Source organism: Plenodomus lingam (genome assembly GCF_022343315.1).
Source record: "Plenodomus lingam strain CAN1 chromosome Unknown contig_5, whole genome shotgun sequence".
Classification (NCBI taxonomy): Eukaryota; Fungi; Ascomycota; class Dothideomycetes; order Pleosporales; family Leptosphaeriaceae; genus Plenodomus; species Plenodomus lingam.
In genome coordinates, this window is record NW_027093957.1 from 301607 (window position 1) to 324390 (window position 22784).

The 22784-nt window shown below is 51.6% G+C and overlaps 9 protein-coding genes across 9 annotated transcripts; 7 read left to right on the forward strand and 2 right to left on the reverse strand.

Moving 5' to 3' along the window:
* Positions 1-3043: 3043 nt before the first annotated feature.
* IAQ61_008727 (uncharacterized protein) lies at positions 3044-4018 on the forward strand (the record flags this gene model as incomplete). The annotated part of the gene is made up of 4 exons (XM_066098100.1): positions 3044-3148; positions 3321-3442; positions 3701-3948; positions 4002-4018. The coding sequence occupies 4 exons, from the start codon at positions 3044-3046 to the stop codon at positions 4016-4018; spliced, it is 492 nt and encodes a 163-aa protein (XP_065951739.1).
* A 506-nt stretch (positions 4019-4524) lies between these two features.
* On the forward strand, positions 4525-5921 carry IAQ61_008728 (uncharacterized protein; the record flags this gene model as incomplete). The annotated part of the gene is made up of 3 exons (XM_066098101.1): positions 4525-4903; positions 4964-5754; positions 5811-5921. 3 exons carry the CDS (start codon positions 4525-4527, stop codon positions 5919-5921), a joined length of 1281 nt encoding a protein of 426 aa, XP_065951740.1.
* A 2322-nt stretch (positions 5922-8243) lies between these two features.
* On the forward strand, positions 8244-8879 carry IAQ61_008729 (uncharacterized protein; the record flags this gene model as incomplete). Its single annotated transcript, XM_066098102.1, has 1 exon — positions 8244-8879. One exon carries the CDS (start codon positions 8244-8246, stop codon positions 8877-8879), a length of 636 nt encoding a protein of 211 aa, XP_065951741.1.
* A 62-nt stretch (positions 8880-8941) lies between these two features.
* On the forward strand, positions 8942-12246 carry IAQ61_008730 (uncharacterized protein; the record flags this gene model as incomplete). The annotated part of the gene is made up of 3 exons (XM_066098103.1): positions 8942-9627; positions 9728-11739; positions 11804-12246. 3 exons carry the CDS (start codon positions 8942-8944, stop codon positions 12244-12246), a joined length of 3141 nt encoding a protein of 1046 aa, XP_065951742.1.
* A 1504-nt stretch (positions 12247-13750) lies between these two features.
* On the forward strand, positions 13751-15965 carry IAQ61_008731 (uncharacterized protein; the record flags this gene model as incomplete). The annotated part of the gene is made up of 3 exons (XM_066098104.1): positions 13751-13825; positions 14734-14960; positions 15013-15965. 3 exons carry the CDS (start codon positions 13751-13753, stop codon positions 15731-15733), a joined length of 1023 nt encoding a protein of 340 aa, XP_065951743.1. The 3' UTR covers positions 15734-15965.
* Positions 15966-17242: 1277 nt separating this feature from the next.
* Positions 17243-17707, reverse strand: IAQ61_008732 (uncharacterized protein; the record flags this gene model as incomplete). Its single annotated transcript, XM_066098105.1, has 1 exon — positions 17243-17707. The coding sequence occupies one exon, from the start codon at positions 17705-17707 to the stop codon at positions 17243-17245; it is 465 nt and encodes a 154-aa protein (XP_065951744.1).
* An 87-nt stretch (positions 17708-17794) lies between these two features.
* Positions 17795-18714, forward strand: IAQ61_008733 (uncharacterized protein; the record flags this gene model as incomplete). Its single annotated transcript, XM_003836320.2, has 3 exons — positions 17795-18090; positions 18149-18594; positions 18647-18714. The coding sequence occupies 3 exons, from the start codon at positions 17795-17797 to the stop codon at positions 18712-18714; spliced, it is 810 nt and encodes a 269-aa protein (XP_003836368.2).
* A 1861-nt stretch (positions 18715-20575) lies between these two features.
* RPL24 (60S ribosomal protein eL24) lies at positions 20576-21364 on the reverse strand (the record flags this gene model as incomplete). Its single annotated transcript, XM_003836322.1, has 3 exons — positions 20576-20857; positions 21012-21155; positions 21314-21364. The coding sequence occupies 3 exons, from the start codon at positions 21362-21364 to the stop codon at positions 20576-20578; spliced, it is 477 nt and encodes a 158-aa protein (XP_003836370.1).
* A 511-nt stretch (positions 21365-21875) lies between these two features.
* On the forward strand, positions 21876-22655 carry IAQ61_008735 (uncharacterized protein; the record flags this gene model as incomplete). The annotated part of the gene is made up of 3 exons (XM_066098106.1): positions 21876-22188; positions 22338-22552; positions 22581-22655. Coding segments are annotated over 3 exons (603 nt in total), but the record flags the coding sequence as incomplete, so codon positions are not given.
* Positions 22656-22784: the final 129 nt, after the last annotated feature.

A 22784-nucleotide genomic window follows, 5' to 3' on the forward strand; every position in this document is an offset into this window, starting at 1 on the left:
CTCGAACCACACCCATGTCCAAGGGAAGGACGGCTTCCAACATGTTGACAACTATGCAATATTGGTGGTGTGTGTATGATATGGATGATGTAGGTATGCATGTATGTATTCTGATGCTTTGCTGCGCGCTGCTTCTCGTTATGCGGTCGCTCACAGTCGTCTGCAGTTGCGGTGGCATGAGAGATGAGCCTACCCATCTAGCCTAGTCTTCACACCCACCACAAGGTACGAAGGCCAAGGCAGCCCAGAAGTGCCCACCAGGCCTGCGCCTACCGCGCACCCAGCCGGGAGAGCCAACAAGCCACAAAATCCCGACGGCGCGCTCTGGGGGCGCAACAGGCCGGACCTCGCTTGCGCCTGCGAGATCTCTCGCTCTCTCTCTCTCTCGCTCTCTCTCTCTCTCCAGACAGACAGCGCCCTTGGAGGGAAGGCTGCAACAGGCCCCATGGGGGATGGCGTCGGCGAGGCTGCCCCAAGTCTGCGGTCTCGTGGCCCCATCATCCGCCTGGGATGTGCGCAAATCGAGCATCAGATCGACCGCCGCCTACATGGCACATACATACAGCTCTTACCTGGTACCCGTACCTAGAGAGCATGGCCATGGTAATACACATCCTCTTTCTTCTGCCCACCCACTGCCTACCCAGGTCGCTGGGAAGCAGCAGCAGCAGCAGCAGCAGCAGCAGAAGAAGAAGAAGAAAAGAAAATGGCGACTGTGCGCGCAGATGCCAACTGCAGGCGCCCTGATCATGGATGCGCCAGCGTCGACACTCGTTCCAGTCTCATGCCATGTCAGCCCCGCGGTACAACAGCTGTCATGGCGACCAAGGCCCGCCTTGTGTTGCCCCAACCAGCATCGCCCCTTGGCTGTTCTCCTTCCCTACGGGCGTGGTGAATATAGTAGGTAGGTACTGTACATAACCCCCCAGTCGCAGACACGGCACACACATGCACACACAGCAGACGCGCGCAAAATCAATGAAGATGGAAAAATAGAACGGAACCCGAGAATCGACCCAGTCAGTCTTCCCACGTGGAAGCCCACAAGCCGACTCCCCCTTTTTGGGCACAATGTGCGACGATAGCGCATCTACAGGGGGGGCACGGGGGAGAGGGGGCCCAGGTCGCCTGTCTGGCTTGGAGGGAAAATCAGGTCGAGCAGAGAGACTCTGGGCGCTGCTTACTCTCTATAGACTACTTTGTCTGCCTCTGCGGCATGTCCATAGGTCCGTAGGTAGGTACCGGTAGGTAGGTACTTGTAGGTATGAAATAGGATGGCGTGAATACAAGTACGGTACCTAGAGGATTGAATCATGCCCACCCCACCTGGGCTGCCTCATCAGATCTGGCTGCCTACATACGGTACCTACCACAAGGCACACGTGCTGCAGCCAATATACCTGCTCGCCTAATAATAGACGTCACCCAGCCACCTGCCTACAAGTTACAACACCGTACATGTGCATACTGTACTGGCTGTCTACTCCAGCTATTGCATGTATGTAAAGGAGCACAGTATGTAGGTACAGGCCTACCGCGCAAAGACCACTCGTCACACAGATGGGGTCAGATTGCAGCATCCTGGCCACTTCCACTACCACTTCCACTACCATTCCCACATTGCTCTCCACCTTGTCGACTCATGGCATTGCCAGACACAGCATCTACAATATTTACAGCATCTATCGTGTATGTACAGTACATGCCTACACACACCCCGACCCGCCAAGACATGGTCTAGGGAGCGGATACTATGACGATCACAGGATTAGCAGATGGTAGCCCCCCTTCTGCATCTGCCCCCCCTCTCCGCCGTCGAAACACTCCTGCTTAGGCGCGCTTCCAAGGCTTGCTCCATGTACGTGCTGTGTAGGTACAGTAGGTTGGTAGGCAGGTAATGTACTCCACATAGCCCGCCCTTGATGAAATCATGTGCAGCTCGCACTCGCACTCCATCTTGGCTAGCGCAGCCCGCCTTTCTTTCAGCGGCGCCATGTCGTCAGCCAGATCGCGAAGCGATGCAAGCACGGTTGCCAGAGTGGTCGCCGAGCACCTCGTCTGGTTCGCAGGGATCTCCAGCTGCGAGCTGCATGTCGTTTTCGAGCAAATCCTGGGTGGATGCTGGGTTGGACGACAATGAATTGCAGCGTCATGGTCTCTGTCTGCTACTACAAGCTCGCTCTCTCTCTCTCTCTCTCTCTCTCGTCTCCTTCCAGGCTACCTAGTAGGTTAATGATTCGGTCTAGCAGCGCTCGCCTTTGGGCCGCTCGCAACATCAAACAAATCCATCACATCAGCAACTAGAACAACACCCATCATCTTCAGTATCCACAACAACAACAAAACCACTACCACAACCACCAAAAAAAAACCCCCAGCCATCCATGTTGCGAATCTCTTGCAGCTAGGTTGTGCAGGAGTAAGATAGCCATTGGCTTACCTCTCCGGCCAGCTTGATCCAAAGGGCGACAAAGAGTCCTTCATGTTTCAACGCTGGGCTCTTTGTCTCTGTCATGGCGCTCTATGGGGCCAGACCGCGTCCGTGCCAGGCTGGCTTTCCAAGGTCCTGTTGGCGCCAGTCCCGACACACACCCTAGGCTGCCTCTGGACTTTCTCACCCTGCGTACTTTGGGAAAACAAAAAAAAATGCCTTCTCTGCTGTCTGTCTCTTGTCGTGCCGCAAATTTGGGTCAGGAGAACCGCATGGTCAGCCAACCGCTCTCCTTGATCCCCACCTCCCGCTGCCTCATCATCCTCTTCCACGCTCAAAGAAGATCCTGCCGAGGTCAAGTCGACAGACAATCACATCCACGTCCAAAGAGAATGCGGTCGCCCTTTCACTTCAAAGTTCACGGGCCGGCGCAAGCGACTCCTCCTCCACCTCGTTGGTCCAAGCCGTCCCGCACGCCAGTAGACTCCGCCGGCTGGCCAGTGGGCAGGGTCTGGCTAGGGTAGGTGACTTCACCCCCCTCCCTCCTCCCTCCCCCCTAACCCCCCCCCCCTACCCCCCGTAACGCATTGTTGGCTGCGGCCCCATGCAGCCATGCTCGTCTGGCTGCTGTCTAAACCAAACCTGAACGGTGTGGCTCGGATCCATTCGTTGCGATGCTTCTGCCGTGCCTCGTCTGCGATGCCTTATTGTGACAAAGTGCGTTTGTGAATAGCGCTCCCGCTTGCTCTCGTGCCATCCTCATCTCCCATCCCGATCCAGATCCATACAGCGCTCGGGCGAACCCTATCGCCTGGTTGAGACCTTGCCATCCTTTTAAAGCCCACTACGCCAGTCAGCCACGCGAATCCACAAACCCTGACATTCTCAGTCCGCTCTACTTATACCTAAAGGGCCACCACTCTACCCTCGCTCGTTCGCGGTAACAAAGCCTCAAGCCTACCTACCCAGGTTCCAGCCTTCTCCGCCATCGTTTCCTCTAGGGCGCCCCAGGTACTGAGCTTAACAAGGTGGGATCGCCGCCTCCATACGCCTCCATACTCCACCACCAACACCTCTCAAACGCTCACCCAACTCCCCCGCCATAGCACTTGTGGACCCCTCCTCCCCCCAACGTGCACCACCACATCTTGCAACGCTGTCGTTGTGGACGGTGACTACATCGACTACCAGCGTTGCTCAAGTTTTTTTCACGTCTTCGTCTTCGTCTTCTTCTTCTTCCACTTTGGGGACTATACGGCCCCCCCTCAGATTCCGTGGTTCAGGGCCAGTGAGCTTAGTAGAAGCCATCTTGAACGCCTTCGTCATCCCCGTCGGACGACAACACCAGCACGGGCATCGCAAAGGCCCACCGTCTCGGCCTAAAACCATCCTACTCACAGCCCCGTGTTACCTGCCTCCTGTAGCACTACGTCTGCGCAACCAGGACATCGGGCCCTACCGAGCCATCTGTGTTGGAGACCACCACAGTGGTACGAATGATCTGCTTTTGACCTCTTGTGCGCCCTCCCTTCTTCAACTTGCGACAACGAGCGCCGCTGATTGTGCGCAGCAACTGAGACCGTCTAGAAGAGATACGGCCAGGCGTGCATCTGTCGGTATCACTGCCCGACTGAACCAGCGCAGGTACCAATTGCAGGATCGTCCGTCGATCGCAGCATCTCAGAAGACTCGGACCAGCCATTCGCCGTCTCGCGCAACCAGAGACTAGACTGGGAGTACTATTGTAAATTCTCGAGACCGAGCGGGTATCTGTGACCACCGAGGCCCTCCTACAAGATCCGTCCTCGTCCACTACCTGCATATCATCAGCAGTTTGTCCCTCTCGACTAGAAGGCCTCACCTTTCACATTACGCCTTTTTTTTGAGCTACGAGCTGCCCGTTGCCCTCCGTGGATTTCTCTCAGCCTTCACGTGGGTCGTACTGGTCTGGTGCTCATTTCACCACTCCACCGTTTGCCGCGTCACAGCTGCATTCCCTCCCAACACCTCCTTCTTCCGAAGCAGGTAGGTCATCAGGACCTACCCGGGACACAACCGCCAACGTGGCTGCTGCCGTGGCTCATCCGACATCCATGCATCCTGGGTCTGACCCAATGGGTGCACCTCCAAGCTTTGCAGCACGGAGGCCTCACGCCCAGCATCTGGGTAGCTTCGAGCTTCCCCCACCACCTATGCACAAATATCCTTTCAACAACACTGTTACCGCATCTCAGCCCTCACAGGCTCCCAATACGATTGCCAGCGTTGGCAACTTGCTTACTCCACCGAATACTAATCACGCTGAAGTCAACACTTCTTCTGGTGTGTCCACAAGTGGCGCCCCATACTCGACAACCATGGCTTACTCCAACGCGCAATACATTTACTCCCCACCCACTCAGGCTACCAATACACACTACGGTTATCCGCCTGCGCATCATCAACAGAACCAGTATGGTCAAGCCCGAGGAGGTATGTTCGCTCCGCTGCGCAGTGATCGTCATTTCACACAACAAGACTCACTCGGCAAAGGGCTGAATCCGCCACCGTATGAGATGAATCACCAACAATTGCCACCTTTTACGCCATCTTCCAACGGATCATCCATGCCCTCAATATCTACACAGCATCAACAACAACAGCATCATCAGCACCAACAACACCAACACCATCAACACCAGCACCAACACCAACACCAGATGATGGGATCACAAACACCCGTCTCTTCATCAGCACCCCAGCAATCGCCTTCACTTTCTCAAGATTCATATCGACCACCACAGCCACCTACGCCCACCTACAATTATCACCCATCGGGAACGCCTCAGCAGTCCAACTTTCCTTACTCAACCGGCCCTTCTCCAACACTCAGTCAACAGCAACAACATAGTCCAATCAGCGCTGGAGGCTCTATGCCTAGAATGTCGCCAGTCGTATCGCAAGGCCCGATGCCATCGATTCCCTCAAATAACCCGCCTCCCTCATCTTACCAGTACCAGCGACCACAGTCGCAATACGCACCAGGTCCCGCACCGGTCTTTTCAAACGTGCAAAATCCCAATGGTCAGCTCTCGCTTGTTGGCGTACATCCTGGCATGATGTCAGGGTTCAACAGTGGCCACGCTGCAGCCATGCCTCACTTCATGGGCCACCCACAGCATCAACAGCCCGCCACCAACGACAGGCCCTTCAAGTGCGACCAGTGTCCACAAAGCTTCAACCGTAATCACGATCTCAAGCGCCACAAGAGGATCCACCTGGCAGTCAAGCCCTTCCCTTGCAACCACTGCGACAAGAGCTTCTCACGAAAAGATGCCTTGAAGGTACGTGATGAAAATTTTGCATATTCATTCTGCCTTGAGACTAATTCAAATCACAGCGTCATATACTTGTCAAAGGTTGCGGAAAAGCAATGGCTGCAAATGATGATTCCAAACGGGAAAGTCATTCGCCCAAGTCGGACGCAATTGACTCGAAGACCCACATCTGATTCTGTCCTGGAATCTTCTACCCGTCTTCTTCTTCTTTTCATTTATTACTTACCGTTCTCGAGTCTCGAAATGCCGATGTCGGTTTCGCTGCACATATTGATGGGGACTGCCACTACCTTCGCTGCAAGTAATTTTAGCTACGATTCTCACGTTTGACGTTATTGGACTACCCCTCGGGATGTTTTGTACATGGCGCTGCTTATTTCCGTCGCATGCTTTCTTTCTTTTTCTTTCTTTTTTCTGTCTCGTTTCGTTTTGGTCGACAGCGGATACCTCCTAGTTGGTCGTTTGGGTTTGGGGGCTTGTATCAGGTACTAGCACAAAGGGGAGTTTGCACGGTGTGTCTATATGCACGTCTCGCGATCGAGACGTGTACGTGCGGTTCCCGGCTGGGGTCACGGACATGGGTTCTGCGGATCTAGAGGGAGCCTTGGGACGGGTGTAATGTTGCATGGTGAACACTCGGCTTGGCACGGAATTGTAATCGAAATCGCATCAGCGTACATTGGTCTTGAAGGCGCGACACAGGGTTGCAGGGGAAAGAAAGGGGGTTGGGTGGGAGAGGAGAGTCCAGAAAAAAAGGTCCTGGCATCATGCCATATCGGATTATATCACGAATATGGTATACCGTGTTTCATTGCAACTAGCCAGCTAGCTAGCTACGGTACAGACCCTGTGCAATTCAAGTGCAAACTGCCCATTACAGATATATGACGAAGGCATCGTATCCAGGATGACGAACAAAGTGATGGCAAGGTAGATGTATAGCTGCGGTGTGTTCCTGAAGGAGATGAAGCCGCATTAAGGTTTTCTTGTGCTTATCCGGATGCGTGCGGTCGGGGTGTGTACCTTGTCGTGACCCATCAACCTGGGATGCGGCCAGACTTCGACGGCAAAATCCGACGCCGATCGGGTCCACCGCCGTCCAAGCAACGGGGTTTTCTTTTTTGTTTTTGTTCGTCGTTTGTTGGGGACTTTTCATCTTGCCTTCCGTCTCGTCTCATCCTGGATTTTGGCATCTTTTCTCTTCTCGGTCTCAACGCAGCCCTCATGTAGAGGGGTTTGCATCGGCGCTTGGTGCGACGCGACGCGATGCGATGTGATGCAACAGCAAATAAATATATACACGATATTTCGTGAAGGCCTCACGGGGAAATACGATGCTGCTTGGGCTTGGGTTGGGGATGGGTTGGGATGATATAACGACCGGTTGGTAGCAAGGTTGGATATGATCTTTTATTGTTTCATTGCATTCCCTTCATTCCTTTAGGCCATTCTCATTTCGGCATCGGAAGCCCTTTGCTAGCTCACGTGTTTTTTCTTTACTTATCCCGTGGAATGCTCGACGTTGTGATCTCGAATGATGCGCGACATCATCTCAGTCTGCATTGCTGCTTTCGGCTGCGTAGACGCAATCGTGGTTACAGGAAGACACGGCTGCCCCATGTCTAGCAGACTCAGGCGCACGCGGTTTCTATTCTTATTCTTTTTTCTTTCTTTCCAAAAGTCTCTTGATGGTCGAATTCTCGGATGGCTGCAATACCTATGTGCTCACGCCGTTGTGAGTTCCATTCCCCGTTTCCTAGACGATGCATTCCTTGCACCCTTCATCCCCCATCGGGCGCTTTCCACGCGCAACGCCCGCTTGTCGCAGGTCAACTCCCTCTCTGCCACGGTTCTAGAAGTTAGCCTGTGTGCCTGGCAAGAGGAGACTCAGTAGAGCCTTCTTACCTGCCCGCTCACGAGATTGTTTCGCTACATTTGGGGCGGCGGTCAAGCGTGCATCTGCTCCGCTCCTCCTCTGTTTGCATCTGCGCTCTTTCCGCATCAACATCGTCTGTGCCCCCTCCACCCTCTTCTCCATCTCCCATTGCATTTCCGTCCCGAACCATGGACACTGCATAGCCGGGCATTGTATGCATCCAACACTTGTTAGCTTTTTTGGAACCGCCGAACACTGAACAGACTCAATTGCCTGCACAGCGAGCCGCCCTTCTTTTACCGGCTTCTTCTTTCCCCCAATCTTGTCAGTCTTGTAGAGCAACAGGCGCCTTTGGTGCCAAACAGCACTAGACAACACAAACACAACAATCGCAGTACGGCCTGGCAACTTCTACCCAACAGCCATAACTCCACTACGACGACGACGCCCAAGCATCCATCTAGGCGCTGAGCATCATCCACGGGCACACAGTACATATCTTATCTTGGTAGAGTACAATTGGATCATCTTCCTACCACATACATTCGCTGTGGCTTGCTTCGCCCCATAGAGCGCTCACTTCGCCTGCTGCACGTTACTCGCTCGCGTCCACGACAACATGGACTCTGCCTACCATGGCCGGCCACCGACTCGTCGACGCGCCCTCGCCGATGGCACAAACCGGGCCAACGAGCATCCACAAATACAACGGTGGTCAGAGCAGAATAGCAAAGTCGATATGCCCTCCTCACCGCCTGTGGCTATGCCTCACAATGAATCAATCGTCCCCAACGGCTCTCTCGCGGTGCGTCACGAGCTGCCTTCGCCCGAGAACAAGCGTCTCTCGGCTGTATCTTCGACAGACGCCCGCTCTCACAACTCTAAGCGTGACTCAAACATTTCTAATGCCAGCACGAATGCATCCAACACCAACCGCCGCCGCAAGACACACATTGGCCCGTGGCAGCTGGGCAAGACCATTGGCCGCGGCGGATGTTCGCGAGTACGGCTTGTGAGACACAGCGGGACAGGGCAATATGGTGCAGCCAAGATCATCTCAAAGGCAACGGCTGAGAAGGTGCGAGCGTTGAGTTTGGCAAACCTCATTCAGAGTGCCGAGCAGGACCCTTCGCTATACCCGGATGGCAAGGTCATTCCTTTTGGTCTGGAGCGTGAGATCTGCATCATGAAGTTGCTCGACCATCCGAACATTGTCCGACTCTATGACATTTGGGAGAATCGTGATGAACTGTGAGCAGCTCTCAACCACTCTTTGCATCTTCGAACCTGTTACTAACATCAACTAGCTACCTCATCATGGAGTTCATGGAGGGCGGCGAGCTATTCAGCTATATACACGAACAAGGTGGTCTCATTGAGATCCATGCCGTACACATCTTCCGACAGATCATTGCGGCTCTGATCTACTGCCATCGCATCAACATCCATCACCGCGATCTTAAGCCGGAGAACATCCTGCTGGATCGGGACACTATGACAGTGAAACTTGTAGACTTTGGCATGGCCGCGTTGCAGCCGACCGGTAAGAAGCTAACTACACCATGTGGCAGTCCCCACTATGCAGCACCAGAAGTTATCAAGACCATATCCTACGATGGCGCCAAGGCGGATGTTTGGAGCTGCGGTGTCATTCTATACGTCTTGTTGACCGGGACACCTCCTTTCAATTATTCCGGCGAGGACCGACATTTGAAGAATCTTTTCCGAGACATTGCAGAAGCCAAGTATGTGATGCCCGACACCATCTCCCGGGAGGCGCAAGACTTGATTAGGAAGATTTTGGTCGCAGATCCTAAGCGGCGTATAGGCCTGGATGAGATCTGGGACCATCCTTTTCTGCGCAAGTATCAGCAAGAATTGAACTTTGTGGGTGAGTTTGCAACTCAAGATCATTGGACCGGCCCGCTTCCTGCCATTTCCGAGTGGGCAACCCTCGAGCGTACTACCATTGATCGTGAGATTCTGCGATACCTGCGCACGCTGTGGCATAGCGAGAAAGAAGAAGTTCTTGTTCAGCGCTTGATGAGTAAAGAGTGAGTATTTGTTCTCGTACCGGGCCTGCATCCGCTAACACTTTCATAGGGCAAACCAAGAGAAGTATTTCTATTCTGCCCTCCGAAAATATCATACCGACCAACTGGAGAATTACCAGCCTAGCGCACACCATCCCGTTGCGCATTCCAATAGCGATCACCATCATAATACTCGTCACTCCCCTACACGTCAAGACCTTGAGCAGCTTCCCACAAAGCAGCATAAGCGCTCAAAATCTGGCTATTCGATTCTCAATAACGAACATTTGTACTCCAAACATAGCTTCTACGAGTCGCCTATTTCTGAAGCGAGCTATGATCCCTTTCGAGCCTCCAGGCAGCCCATGGTACCTGAGCCAAAAGTCGTGCAGTCAAACGTGACTGTCCATCGTGAACATAGCAATGGGAGCCGCAAACTTCGCCCAGCAACTGCAATGGGCCATCGGACGGGCAGCTCACTCCGAATACAAGCTCTGCGGAACAATTCTAAGCGCAGTTCTGCAATGTCTCGTGGCTCCTCGAACCGTAGCACACCATCACACCGTGCCGTATCAGTGAAGCGTGGATCTATGTCGCGGTCCTCTCTTGTTAGTTCACATTGGCCGAGTAGTCCTCCGGTCATTACTCGGTCAGGGGGTATGAGCAAACGAGGGGTGAGCTTCTCGCATTTGCGTGATCGGCGCTCTTCGATAGTGACGACTGGCACCTGGGAAACTGATCATGGAGCACCTGGAGACTATGCGGCTTCCCATCGGCCTCATACCTCGATAGGATCATACGGCTCCTCTTTGCGATCAAGTTCCGTACGTCCGTCACCCGGCATGTCTCCATATACGCGTGGTGTGATGAGCCCGGATGCGCCAGGACTGAGACTGCGGAAGCCCGACAGCCCAAGCAAGTATATACAAGGTGAGGCTAGGAAGGTCAGCATGGAGCTCGGAAAGGTCATGGAAGAAGCTTTCAATCGCTCGTCGGTCAGTTCGAGCATTCGGACTTCTGGTACAGGCCACGAGCTCTACCACGACGCCTTGTCGTACGATTCACCGCCCACCTCCTTCACGAACACTAGGGACTCTGGTGGTAGTTCACTGATGACGCCGAATACGAAAGCCAATGCGTCTCAACGACCACTCCCGCCACTTCCTTCCGAGACACCGAACACTTTCCTGCAGCGAAAGCTGGCGGAGACTCGCGCTGAAATCGCCCGCCGTTTTGATGAGGATGGCAATGGCAAGAGCACAGAACACTTCAACGAGGTTCTCGAGCACCTCGATCGTCTCATGGTGCCAGGCATGAATGGCAAACGCACCGTCTCAGCACCTGCAAGATCGCCTGAGCACCCGGCGCCACTGCACGTCATTCCGGAAGAAGTGAAGATTGAGGTCGTGGACGGGTACACTGCGAATGCTTTGAATCCACGCGCTGTCACTGATCCAAACAGACCACAGGCTCGCCGCGTCGTCACTGAGCAGCAGCAGACTATTCGCCTAGTGACCGAATCGCCCACGCGCGTCGCGCCGCTTAACATACGCAAGAGAAGCGGTGTAAGCCTCTCTTCGAAGTTTGCAAGCGATGCTGCCAACTCGGTAGCATGGCCTGGACCAGCTGCGACCTATACCGTCCGTCCATTTCAAGACGTTCAGAACGACCTTCGTGCCGCCCGTACGACTGAGACTGCGCCCATACCCGAGAGGCAGAATCCGGTCGTCAAGAAGAAGAAGTCACTCTGGTTCCGACGGACTACGGATGAGAAAGATCGCGATCAGGAGGAGGTGGAGGTCCAGCTCAAGAAGAAGAAATCGCTTGGTCTCCTACAGATTCCAGAAGCTTGGCAGTCTCTTGACGATCGCGTGAAGACGGGCATATCGCCGTTCACGAGTACTGCTGCTGAAGTACCTTGTCAGGATCAGAAGGAGTGTGAGAGTCAAAGCGCAAGCGAATTTCCTATGCGCAATACCAGCTCAGCGGCCGCTAGAGGCGACGGCGCACAACGAAAGGGCCTTCTTAGCTTCTTTGGCAAGAAGACGAAGGATGATAAGCTGAAGAAGCCAATGGAGCTGGGTAGTAAGTATTTGAAGCTGTTGGGTCGTTGATTATGGGGTTACTGACTTGTTCACAGCGGCAGATCTCAGCTCGTCTTCCATGGCATGTAGTTTTGATCTTGGTCCAGAGCACGGCACTGCCGGTGGTGACCATGCGGCCCGTACAGGACCTCCAGAGATGCAGATGAACTGGCTTTCACGGTTCCTCCACATCAAGCCTGCAAGCAAGACACTCTGCTTCCACATTGGACGCGGCAAAGTTCGCAAAGACCTGCTTCGCTTGTTGCGGGACTGGCAACGATTCGGCGTCCAGGACGTGTCATTTGACCGGGCAACGAATGCAATTAGTGGCCGCGTTGATAAGAATAATCGTAAGTCTAACTCTCTCTGCCTTTCGAGATTCGTCTTCCAGGGATGGCTTCTGAAGGACTGGCGGTTCGAAGTCGAGATTCTAGAAGTGGAGAATGTGTTGCGATGTAATGACTGCCGATTCCGTTGCGAGGTAGCTTTTGAAGACAGCCGCTAACCCAGTGCCTGTGTAGATTTGAAGATCAAGCCCGTCTCTTTTGTGATTGAGCTCTTCGTCGTCCTCGAGCATGGACACCGGGCCAACCTCTGCCTTGCTCGCTTCACGCAGACACGGGGCGCGGCCTCGAGTTTCCGCAAGGTCGTTGACATTGTCGAGGACGTCTGCCGAGCCCGCTGCCTGCTCGTCGAGGATGAAGAGAAGAAGGCTTCGATGATGGAAGTGTTGGGCTGATGGCAGAATGCAAACTGGAGTTGAAACAAGACTTGGATGCGTGCATGCGTCGTGATGGTGTAGTACGACTTGAGTGGGACTTGGTGCATGCAAAGAAAGTAATTCAGTCCGGAAGAAAAAAGAAAAGCAATGTCCACAAATCGCGATGGTTTTGGATACCGAGTGCAAACATACGGGGTTGGTTATCCTATACGCTGCGTAGACCTTGAGGGTTTTGCAAGGTTCGCGGTAGATGTGAGATGTGTGTAGGCTTGGCTCAGAGGAAAAGGAAGAGGATTTTCACGTTGCATTGCTTGGCTTGTTTGATCGGTTTGGTGGGACTGGGGGTTTTGTAGTTTTGGGGGGGAATGGGATTGTTGTTGTGAGTTGTTGATTTGGTTTGTGGGTTGTGAGTTGTGAGTTGGTGCTTGTTGAAGGCCCTGTGTCCATTATGCGTTTATACCTTTATATTCGGTGCTAATATTCGGTGCTAATATTCAGAACTAATTTTTGAGTGGGGAGGTAGTCTACATGGTTGATGTTTGGATGTTTGGACTTGCAGTTTACCGTATAATTTGGACTTTCACATTATAGTTTGGGCTCTATGGGTTTGATGAGTGGGGGTTTGGTGTGTGGTTGTTGAATCTGTTTATGTTTTGTGTGGTGTGGTGTGAGTATTGTATACGCGTGTATGGTCTAGTCTAGTATTCTATTAAAGTAGCCAAACAGCCAACATACTCGCCAATCTAATTATTTACAAAGTTGCAATGTTTTTTGACCTTGTGTCGTATACCTCATCTCTCACATCTCATCTCTCCCACCCCTCGCCTAACTACATCCCGTCAGACGTAAAAATCTTCGCATACGACTAAGGTTACTTCTGCAGGTAGGATCTGGTATATTCTAATTACGTAAATTCAAGGAATAGAGCTTATTAGAGACGGCAGAAGGGGCAGGCAGACTAGCACGCGCGCTGTACCGTAGTTAGGTCACGTGTTATGGTATAGCAGTGATGTCGTCACCTAACCTGCTGACTCTACGTTGAACTTTCTACGTGCGTTGAATTGTTCAGCTTTTGTCTGGCTGATTAGAGGTTGTGGTGGAAGTTTTTTTCCTTGGGGATTATGCTGGGAGGTGTAATGGTTCCTGCTTCCTGCTTCTCTCCCTGTGTATCCCTTGCATTCTACTCAGTCTGTCAAAGTAGCCAATATCCTCCCTAACCAAACTATTCACAAACTTGCAATCTCATTTGTCACATGAGCCTTGTCAGTTTTGCTTGGTAGTCGTCAAGATGGTATTCAACGCCGTTGTGTACTATGGTAACCCTAATGGTCAACTCTACATCTACATTACAGCCCCACAGCAAGTACCATACCGTGAGCTTCCAGTTCCAATCATGGCAGCAAATCAAGCCCCAGCGCTACATCGAAGCGCGCGATTGGCTCGCCGTCCAAGGTCGTCGTCATCAACTACTCTGATACGTTCTGATACTGCGCGTGGGCGGGCAACTCGATCTTAATCTATTAGCTAATACTAAGGCATCCCTGAGTGCTGGGCAGACTTGCTCGAGCCGTGTGGGGTGCGTGGGATGGGGGGTTGAGTTGCCTAATGTGGGGATGATTGCGGGATGTGAGTGGATGGGATGGATGAGGGAAGGACGGGTTTGGGCAATGGTAAGAAAACAGAAGTAGAGCAGTCAACTTTGATGTGTTGAACGTTATACTTGGGTCGCATCAACAGGCAAAACAGCAAGTGAGATGGTTTATCAATCAATCGTGATAATGGGCGTATCTTTGTAGTCTACTTACCTAGCTACCAGGGCTAAGTCACGTATTGTATGTGGACGTGTTGGTGATCGCGCTGTACTTTATCGGGTTTTGAGTACATGTCGCCTGCTGCTTCTTGATTTTCTTTTTACGGCTCGGCTTATATGCATGCAGATGCCTGTAGCTGAAGGCACTGCTGCATACAAGGTGCAGATCTGGCGTGCCGGTACCGAATCAGGCTGTTGTGTCAGCTGGATGCCCCTTCACCGCTACCGCGTCCCGTTCACGGTTCACTTTGGATTGACACCAAGAAGAGCACACTCTCGGTCCTTCAATATGTATAGAAATATACCCATCTAATAAATATCTCATTAAACTCCTCGGAACTGACACGCACGTCACGGATGCCTGCGACGATTCAGTGGACAAGCCAGCGACTCTATATTATCCACTGAATCAAGAGCACCACTATGAAGCTATAGCCATTACGAAAGCTGTATTTGACTAGTACTTCGAGGCGTTCAGTCGCGCGGGAGTTGGCAAACAAGGCACAGCCTGGGCCAAGTTTGTGGGGTCAAAACAGTCATGGCAGGGCGAGCCTAATTTCAAAGCGAAGCTGTGGAATTGCGTATATGATGTGTTCAAGTCCACCATTTCAGACCATTTGAGGCGAGAAGGGGTGAATGGCAACAAGGTTGTATCATTGATCCAGGATACTTATCATGTAAAGCTAAGGTGAGTCTACATGCGCAGTCCAGACCCGGGAGTTCCTGACATGTCAGTCTAGTACCACGAAGATTTACCAGATGTTTCCAAAGGCCCAAACGAGCAGCGGCCAGTACACGGAGGGTGCTGTACCACTTCCATACCTCGCCGATCCGGTTCGTACAGGAGATGGTGCACCCCTTCCATCATGGCACAATGAGACGCTTCACGCAGAGCAGGCAAACGCCGCATACACAGAGGAAGCTCGCAACCTGGTGCCTGGCACTCATGTCCCCCCAGCCCATTTTCAGTCGCCAGTGCCGAACCACACGCCCGAACACAACTTTGACACTATTTTCCAAGAAATGGGTCACCTCAGGTTAACAACGGAAAATCTACAACGTGAGACTATGATGCAGCGCTCGGAACTCGTACAATTGAGGCGAAATGTATGCGAACTTGGCCAGGTATTGGAAGAGCAGACGAGAAAACGAGGGAATCTCGAGACGGAGCTTGAGCAGCTGCGCAAAGAAACCAAGAGCATGGACAGTAGACTCTATGAACAAGAAAGCAAATGGCCCAGCTGGGACTGGGATTTCGCGCCGGGAACGGGGGCAAAACGAGGACGTTCATTGGCTGGACCGTACGATGCCAGCTGTCCAGGAACCAGAGAGGGTAGCATGCACAGCTTGTCCAGGCTCGTGTCATCCCCGCACGCTTCCATGCTCGGACTCAGTACCGATGACCTACCTCGCATGTTTGGTTCCATGTCCCAGGGGGGAAGCGAATTCAACATTTCCTAGTAAGACCGCACAAGTAACACAATTTCCCGTGAACAAAGTAGAGTGTGCGCAGGCAGTTGTGTTGAACTGAGGCCTCAGTCTGAAGCGTAGCCATCAGATCTCCAGGGTAGTTGGCCCCCGCCATTTTAGCTGTAATATGTGGTAGAGCCAGCAATTTAGAATGAATTGAAAAGTTCCAGGTGATGCTTGCCTGCTACACAGTGTGATTTTTCGTCATGACTGGCCCATTCCCATCGTGGTGATGTGCTTCCGTAGAGTCGGTCGATAAGGGAGCTGCTCACCCACCGTGCTATCCAGAACGAGGTGCAAAGCTGGTAGTCCTATTGTGCCACACATCCCATGGGGTAGACGGTAGAGGCATGGCTTCATCGTATTCGCCTCGATGGTGACATGGGACGAGAGCATTGCGGGTGAGAAGATTGACGAAAGAGTCGCGCGATATCTTTGACGTAGATTGCCTAGTACCTTGTACCAAATCAAACGTGATTGGTCAATTCAAAGGCTGCGTAGGCTGCAGTTAACACGCTCGAGCAAGCGTGGGTCTACAATGCCTAACCTGCCGTTAAAGTCCGCAGGAGGTTCAGGCACATTACTCGTAGGCTGTTCTTAAAATACATGATAATGATATACAAGTTTCGAGCTGCAAACGTGTAGAGCATACAGTCGTGTTGCAAACGTCGTTGATTGAAAATGTGAAGCCTCGTGAGGCGTGGTCAAACAAGAGACACCAAATTGGATCGCCTTCGGAACCCGTACCGGTGTCCCCGCCCCCGCGTCACGCTGTCCGGGGCACGTGCACTCGCAAACGTTTTCCCTCACAATTCTTCCCATCGACGCGCCAAAGCTCAATCTCCGCATCGGTATTGTCACTCTTGATAGTTCCTCCTTGAGTGAATCCATCATTAGCGCTCAAGGCGTAGTTTCTCCTCTCTCTGCCCGATTGACTGGATCCTGTACCGGTATCGGGACTTCCGCGCAACGCACACATGACCATGCTGCTTCATCGACGTGAGCGTATGACAACAGGGGCGCTGGACAGACTCACTACAAGAGATGGGGATTGTGGACCGCTGAAGACATCCGACAGATAAAGTAATTTGTGTGAGCAGTTGCAGCATTGCGATTGCTAGAGCAACGATGTTGAGTATGTTGTCCGTTGATAGTGCTGGCATTTCGATTTCGCACATTCACGACTCCTTCCTTCACAACACTCTTCTTTTGAGAGCGTTATGAACACAATATACGACGATTTCTTGCCCCGCCAGTCCATATTACCCGGACCCCATTTCATACGCATTCGCTCAGGCACAGCCCTATAGAGGAAACAATTGCTAGCGCTCATCCAATGAGTACGTAAAACTTTTTTGGGAAGTTTCTCTTGGCACATAATCTTTGTCACAAGATTTTGTCTCCTTCTGCCCACTACATCATCATTCTTCACTTAAAGTGAATTGATCGGGGGAGAGACATAGAGTGAATTAGGTGGAAAGAATTGAGTCCGATTGTAGTTCAGCATCTCGATGCAGTGATATCGTGCTGTGGGGTTACTGCGGGCTCAGCGTGGATGTTGAAATCTGCCAAGACTTCATCGTATCCATGGGATACAATAAAGTCTTGGCATGGGATACGATAACGTTCATTCTCCTTTGCAAATTCGCGGATGCTGTACTTCGAGGACAATTTCCCATATTCCAGGCAAGATTTCACAAAATTCTGCTGCACTGCACCTCTGGGATTCTCCAACCCCACTCTCGCGTACGAAATTGGGACGAGATTTCCAGCAAAAGGAACTTCAAGCTGGAACGATACCGAGCGGTACTCCCCTGGCGTTTCAAAAATTCTAGGAAAGAGTTCGCCAAAACCTTTCGCTACATGAGAGCAATTGCGAGTACTATTGTACATTCGGAGCGTCGACATAAATATCCAACGTCCCCAACTATGATCGAAGTTCCCACATTCATATTGATCGAGCATACGATACTTACACCCTGACTTCAGTTCTCTATCGCTCTCGAGTTGCCCCTTGTCAAGTTTCTCTCCGACCCTCGCACTTTTACAAGCATGTCAGACACACCTCCCAACTTCACTACGGTCAGGGACTTTTCCGATGATCCGCAATACAAGCTTCTTATTGAGACGCTTCAGACCCCTGATATGACCCTGGACAGAGGTCTCAATGCTGTCAAAGACACGCCCGGATCTCTCAAATGGACACAGGCAAGGCGCAACGAGTTGTGCAAACGGTTCTACGATGCGGTGAGAGACTATGTAACTCACCGAAGATTCCTGATATCCCCGTCCACAGATGTCGCAAGGATTCTACGGGAGGTCAAAGAAGCAACTGGGCTGCCTTACAGGTGAGTAATCGCGACTGCAATACCAGGTACGAAACTGATGAACAATTTCAATTTCCAGCTATTCAGGAATCTCGAAACTATGTAACAATATCGCTGCAACGCGTGCCGGACTGCACAATACAAGCGCGGCCGCTCCCACTCCTGCCTCTGGACCGCAGAACGAGACCGAGTACAACAATACTCCACCTTTCCAGATGCCGCAGATTCCCCAGATGCCGCAGATTCCCCAGATGCCACTCCTTGAGCGTGATGGAGCCGCTCTCTATGACCAGGCCCAACCAGGTGGAGTTGATAACATGAATCCGCCTGCCAATCCTGGCTATGAGGATCATGCCCAGCAAGATGAAGATAACAACTTCAATCCGCCTGCTGATTATCCCTATCGATATAAGACCCAGCAAGACAACTTCAATCCGCCTGCTGATTATCCCTATCGATATCAGACCCAGCAAGACAACTTCAATCCGCCTGCTGATTATCCCTATACATATCAGACCAAGCAAGGTACTTTTCAAATCGCCATTTTTTCTGGGATGAGCGCTAATGGGATTCGCAGGAGGCTATGAAAATACCCTGATGGTTCCATCCATGGACTCAGTGTGGGACTTAATGTCAGGCTTGTAGGCGATCGACCCACCTGGTAGCGGCGGTACGACCAACGCAAGCTCAGCGATTCATCTGCCACTTGACCAGCAGTATTGCAGCAATCCATTCGTTACGATGAGTCACTGGGCACCCGAAGCAACACAGGTGTCTTCCACATGGGATCATGGCATGGGTGCAAGCGATGAAGTGTTCTCTGTCAACCGAGGTGATGGTCTTGGATCAGGGTGTGCAGACATTCATTTTGAAGGCGTTTGAGTTTAGGTTCATGTTCTATACTACAAATTGTACAACGATGGTGCTGGGACATCAAAGTTCTTTCTGTCTTTCATTCTGTCTTCACATAGATACAAAATATAGCAGTCACCCTGCATCTATCGTCTACATGACTTGAACCTCATGTCACGTCCGACAACAAAGCGCTTAAACCCATGACTTAATCCACAGATGCAGAATGCACTGCGCTGGCATCTTCCACCCAAAACAACTCTGTGGACTAAATCTCCCAAGTCTAGAGTGCATTACCGGTAGCGGTCATGGATCGAACCCCACAACCCCTTTGCATTAGAGGTTCGGAGCCGCCTTGTGCCTTAAGTATATAAAACTAACTCTCTATATAATATCCCACCTCTTAGGTAAAGTATATACACAAATTTACAATATCCTTTTTATATAAACTGTATATCTATTTTATATGTCGTACTTACATCTTATATTATATCTAAGATTTTGTTTTTCTAGGGTTTTTAAGGGGAAGGAGAGGTTAACTAGAAAGAAGAGAGGGTGTTTTTGACTTTCACGTTCCTAAAAACTATTCTAGATAACATTAAATTAAATCACGTCCCTAGAGCAAACTTCTTGTATTGCGTATCCTTATCCTAGATTGTGATTATAATTCTAACTTGTAGTCTTACTTTACCCTCTCCGTGTTATTACCCTCTTCACTCCCCCCTCACACTCTTCGCATCTAAAAAATAATTACACCAAAAAAAATAACCTAGACAAAAATTCAAAAACATACAACAGCGGGGATTCGCTAGTGGTCACCCACCTAACTACTAATCCGCCGGTACACTGCTTATATATGGCTGAGCGGACGGGAAGCCTAGTTTTCAGTGTCCTATGGTCGTATGTGAAAGTTTAACATCTTTCTAAGTACTTATCTGCACGGCAGATCTGGCTGCGGACATTTGACAACATACGTCTGCCCAAACCCTGAAATATGCGAAACGGAGAAAAACAGAGGGAAATACAGCACAACAGATGACACATACACTCCGTCCTAGTCTAGTACTGGGTTGATAACGAGAGGGGGATGATAGTTCAGTGGGATTTGTCGAGGCAAAGTATTAGTATTAATATAGGTAGGAAGTAGTATATAGTGGTTGATAGACAAGCACGGTTGGCGACGGGGTGAGGTAGGCTCATTGGATGTTGTCGTGGGCAGGGATAGATTGACAAACAGATAGACGCAATAGCATTCTTCCCTGCCCTTTCCCACGAATGAGCCAACGACGTATAAGATGTTAGCATACAATTTAATCAATGTCACGCTTAGAGAAAACCAAAACAAGGTAGTCAGTCACCGTCGTCGTCGTGGTTCGTCAGACTTTGGTATTGCATTTGTCCCTGTGGCGCCAGACCCTAACGTGGACCCAGAGATACCAGTACATGGTCCAGTGCGGCAACGTGTCGCGCGCGCCCTGAAAGAAAAAAAAATTGTGTCAGAGCCATATTTTCAAGCCATTCCATTCATTCCATATTTTCTTTTCCCGTAGAGTAGTTATCAGGGAAAAGCTCTCAGAGGGTTAGGTAAGAGGGAAGGGAGAAAGGGAACACCCCCGACTTCTAACGCAGCATAGTACAGCGCACACAGCAGAGTTTAACGAGTCCTTGCCTGCACCTTTGGTGCGGCGCCCTTGGCACCCTGCTTGCTGACCTTTGCGGCCTGGCCCCGTCCGGCAGCAGCGTTCTTGGCCTTCTCTGCCTTCTTCTTTGCGTCGGCCTCGGCCTTCTTCTCCTTGCCCTCCTTGACGGCGGCGCTGCGGGCAGCGGCGCGGGCCTCGGGTCGCTGGGAACGGCGCTCCTTGATCACATCGAGCGAGGCACCGACGATGGCACGCTGGTGCTTGACTGTGCGGCGGGTGCGCTTCTTGGCGACTTCCTGTTGGGGTGATGGTGGTCAGTGGTGTGCTTCAAGAGGGGTGTCGTCTTCGTGTTGTTTGCGTCTGTCCGCAAGATGCAGACTGATGTCATGTCTCGCCTTCTATAACCCCTCATACCACGAACAACTGGGCATTGGAGTGGGAGCGACTCACCTCAGAGATACCCTTCTTGTGCGCCCTTCGGTACAGGGTGGTCCAGTGAATCTTGCGAGGGTTCTTGCGCTGGAGGAAGAGGGACTCGGTCTTGCCGTTTTGGAAGCGGAAGATCTTGCTGTCACCGCGGACGTAGAGCTTGCCCTGTAGATGCAATTAGCACCTGTTGTTCGCCCACATCATCATTGTCGTCGTCTTCGTCATCCTTCCCTCCGCCAGGCTAGGTCTCGGGGGAAGCGCAAGTGCGACGTCTGGCGGCCGACGGGGGGAGTTCGCCCAGCAGAGGGACGGCAGGAACGCACCTTGCCCGGGTAGATCTTCTGACCGCTGAAGGAGTCGTCGTAGGTACGCATGTTGACGGTGTTGGCGCAATACCTGTCGTGTTAGTTGTGGGGTTGTCGTCGGTCGGTGAATATTGAAGTTCTGGTCGAGCCAGTGTGCGGTTATCCCGCTAGGGCCGCATCCGCCAAGTCCTCAGCCACTGTGGCTGGTGCGGCCTCCTCTTCCACTCCCGAACCTCTACACCAACGCCCAACTGTGCAGCAATTGCACGACCGACTGAATTACGCGCGCATGTGGAGTTTGGGCCTCGAAATATTATTCGAGTGCTTCTTCTCAAAAAAATGCTAATGGTCATGCTAAATGTGCAGCAATGTTCTTTTTCAAGTCGCTAGCACATAAACACGGCATCCTCATCGTACAGCATCCGAATGAGCTTCTTCTAATTCCCCCATTTTGATGCTGCATAGTCATCTCTACGCAGGCGTCAACCTGCTATGCGTTCTGCCAAACAATAGCAGCAAATTACGTAGATCGCTTGTCAGAGCCACACACCTAGGTCATGTTGAATGACCTCTGGCCCAGGGGCTAAGGAGAAAATCGAGCAAACCCATCTTGCAAGCTGTACCAAGAAGTCAGCCCAACACCTCAAGCACATTCTCAACGCCAGCTTCAGGTATTTCAACTCCGCTAAAGTCGCACAGACGCTGTCATGAGTGCTTCGAGACCCACCCTGACAACAGCGAACCGTCCAACTTCCGCGACAATGGCAAACCTCTCTTCTTGCACACAAGAGACGACGAGCCTACCTGTTATGTCGAGGCGATGTTGGAGCGCTCCTGGCATAACTTTGTAGAGCGCCAGCGCAAGAAGAAGGCGTGTATCGTTTGCGTCACCTGTGCATTGAGTTGATGCATTTTTCACTGGAAGATCCAAGGATCCTTCTACATGTATTGTGGGACCGGGTACTGCCTACATTTAAGCCGGTAGGACCGCATGGGGATCTCACAGCCTCCTAACGAATGGAACGACAAACAACGTTGGTAGTTATGGAATATAGACCGGGGGTTCTCCACGAAATCAATTCAAGAATGCAATCGCCATACCTCCCTGAGCATATGAACTTCCAAATCACCGTCTTTCTCAACCCCTGGCTGCGAGACCGTACACACTATGACATCCCCGATCCCACACACTACTCGATACATCAGCCCATCCCAATTGTCAAACGCAAGCACTTCAACCGTATCCCCAAACCAACGGTACGTACACCCACCTGAAACCTTCCAGCACGAGTTCACATGCCATGCACATCCTATACACATTCTCAAAGCCAACCAGCCGCCCAGCCAAACACCCACCTAGAACCCAGCGGTGAGCAGTAAAAGGTACCATGCTATGCTGGATCACAATCAAGATTCATGCATCAAGGAGGGGAATTCAAAGAGTCATTGCAAGTAGCCAAATAGCCAGGGAAGTTTTCTTTCAAGTTGA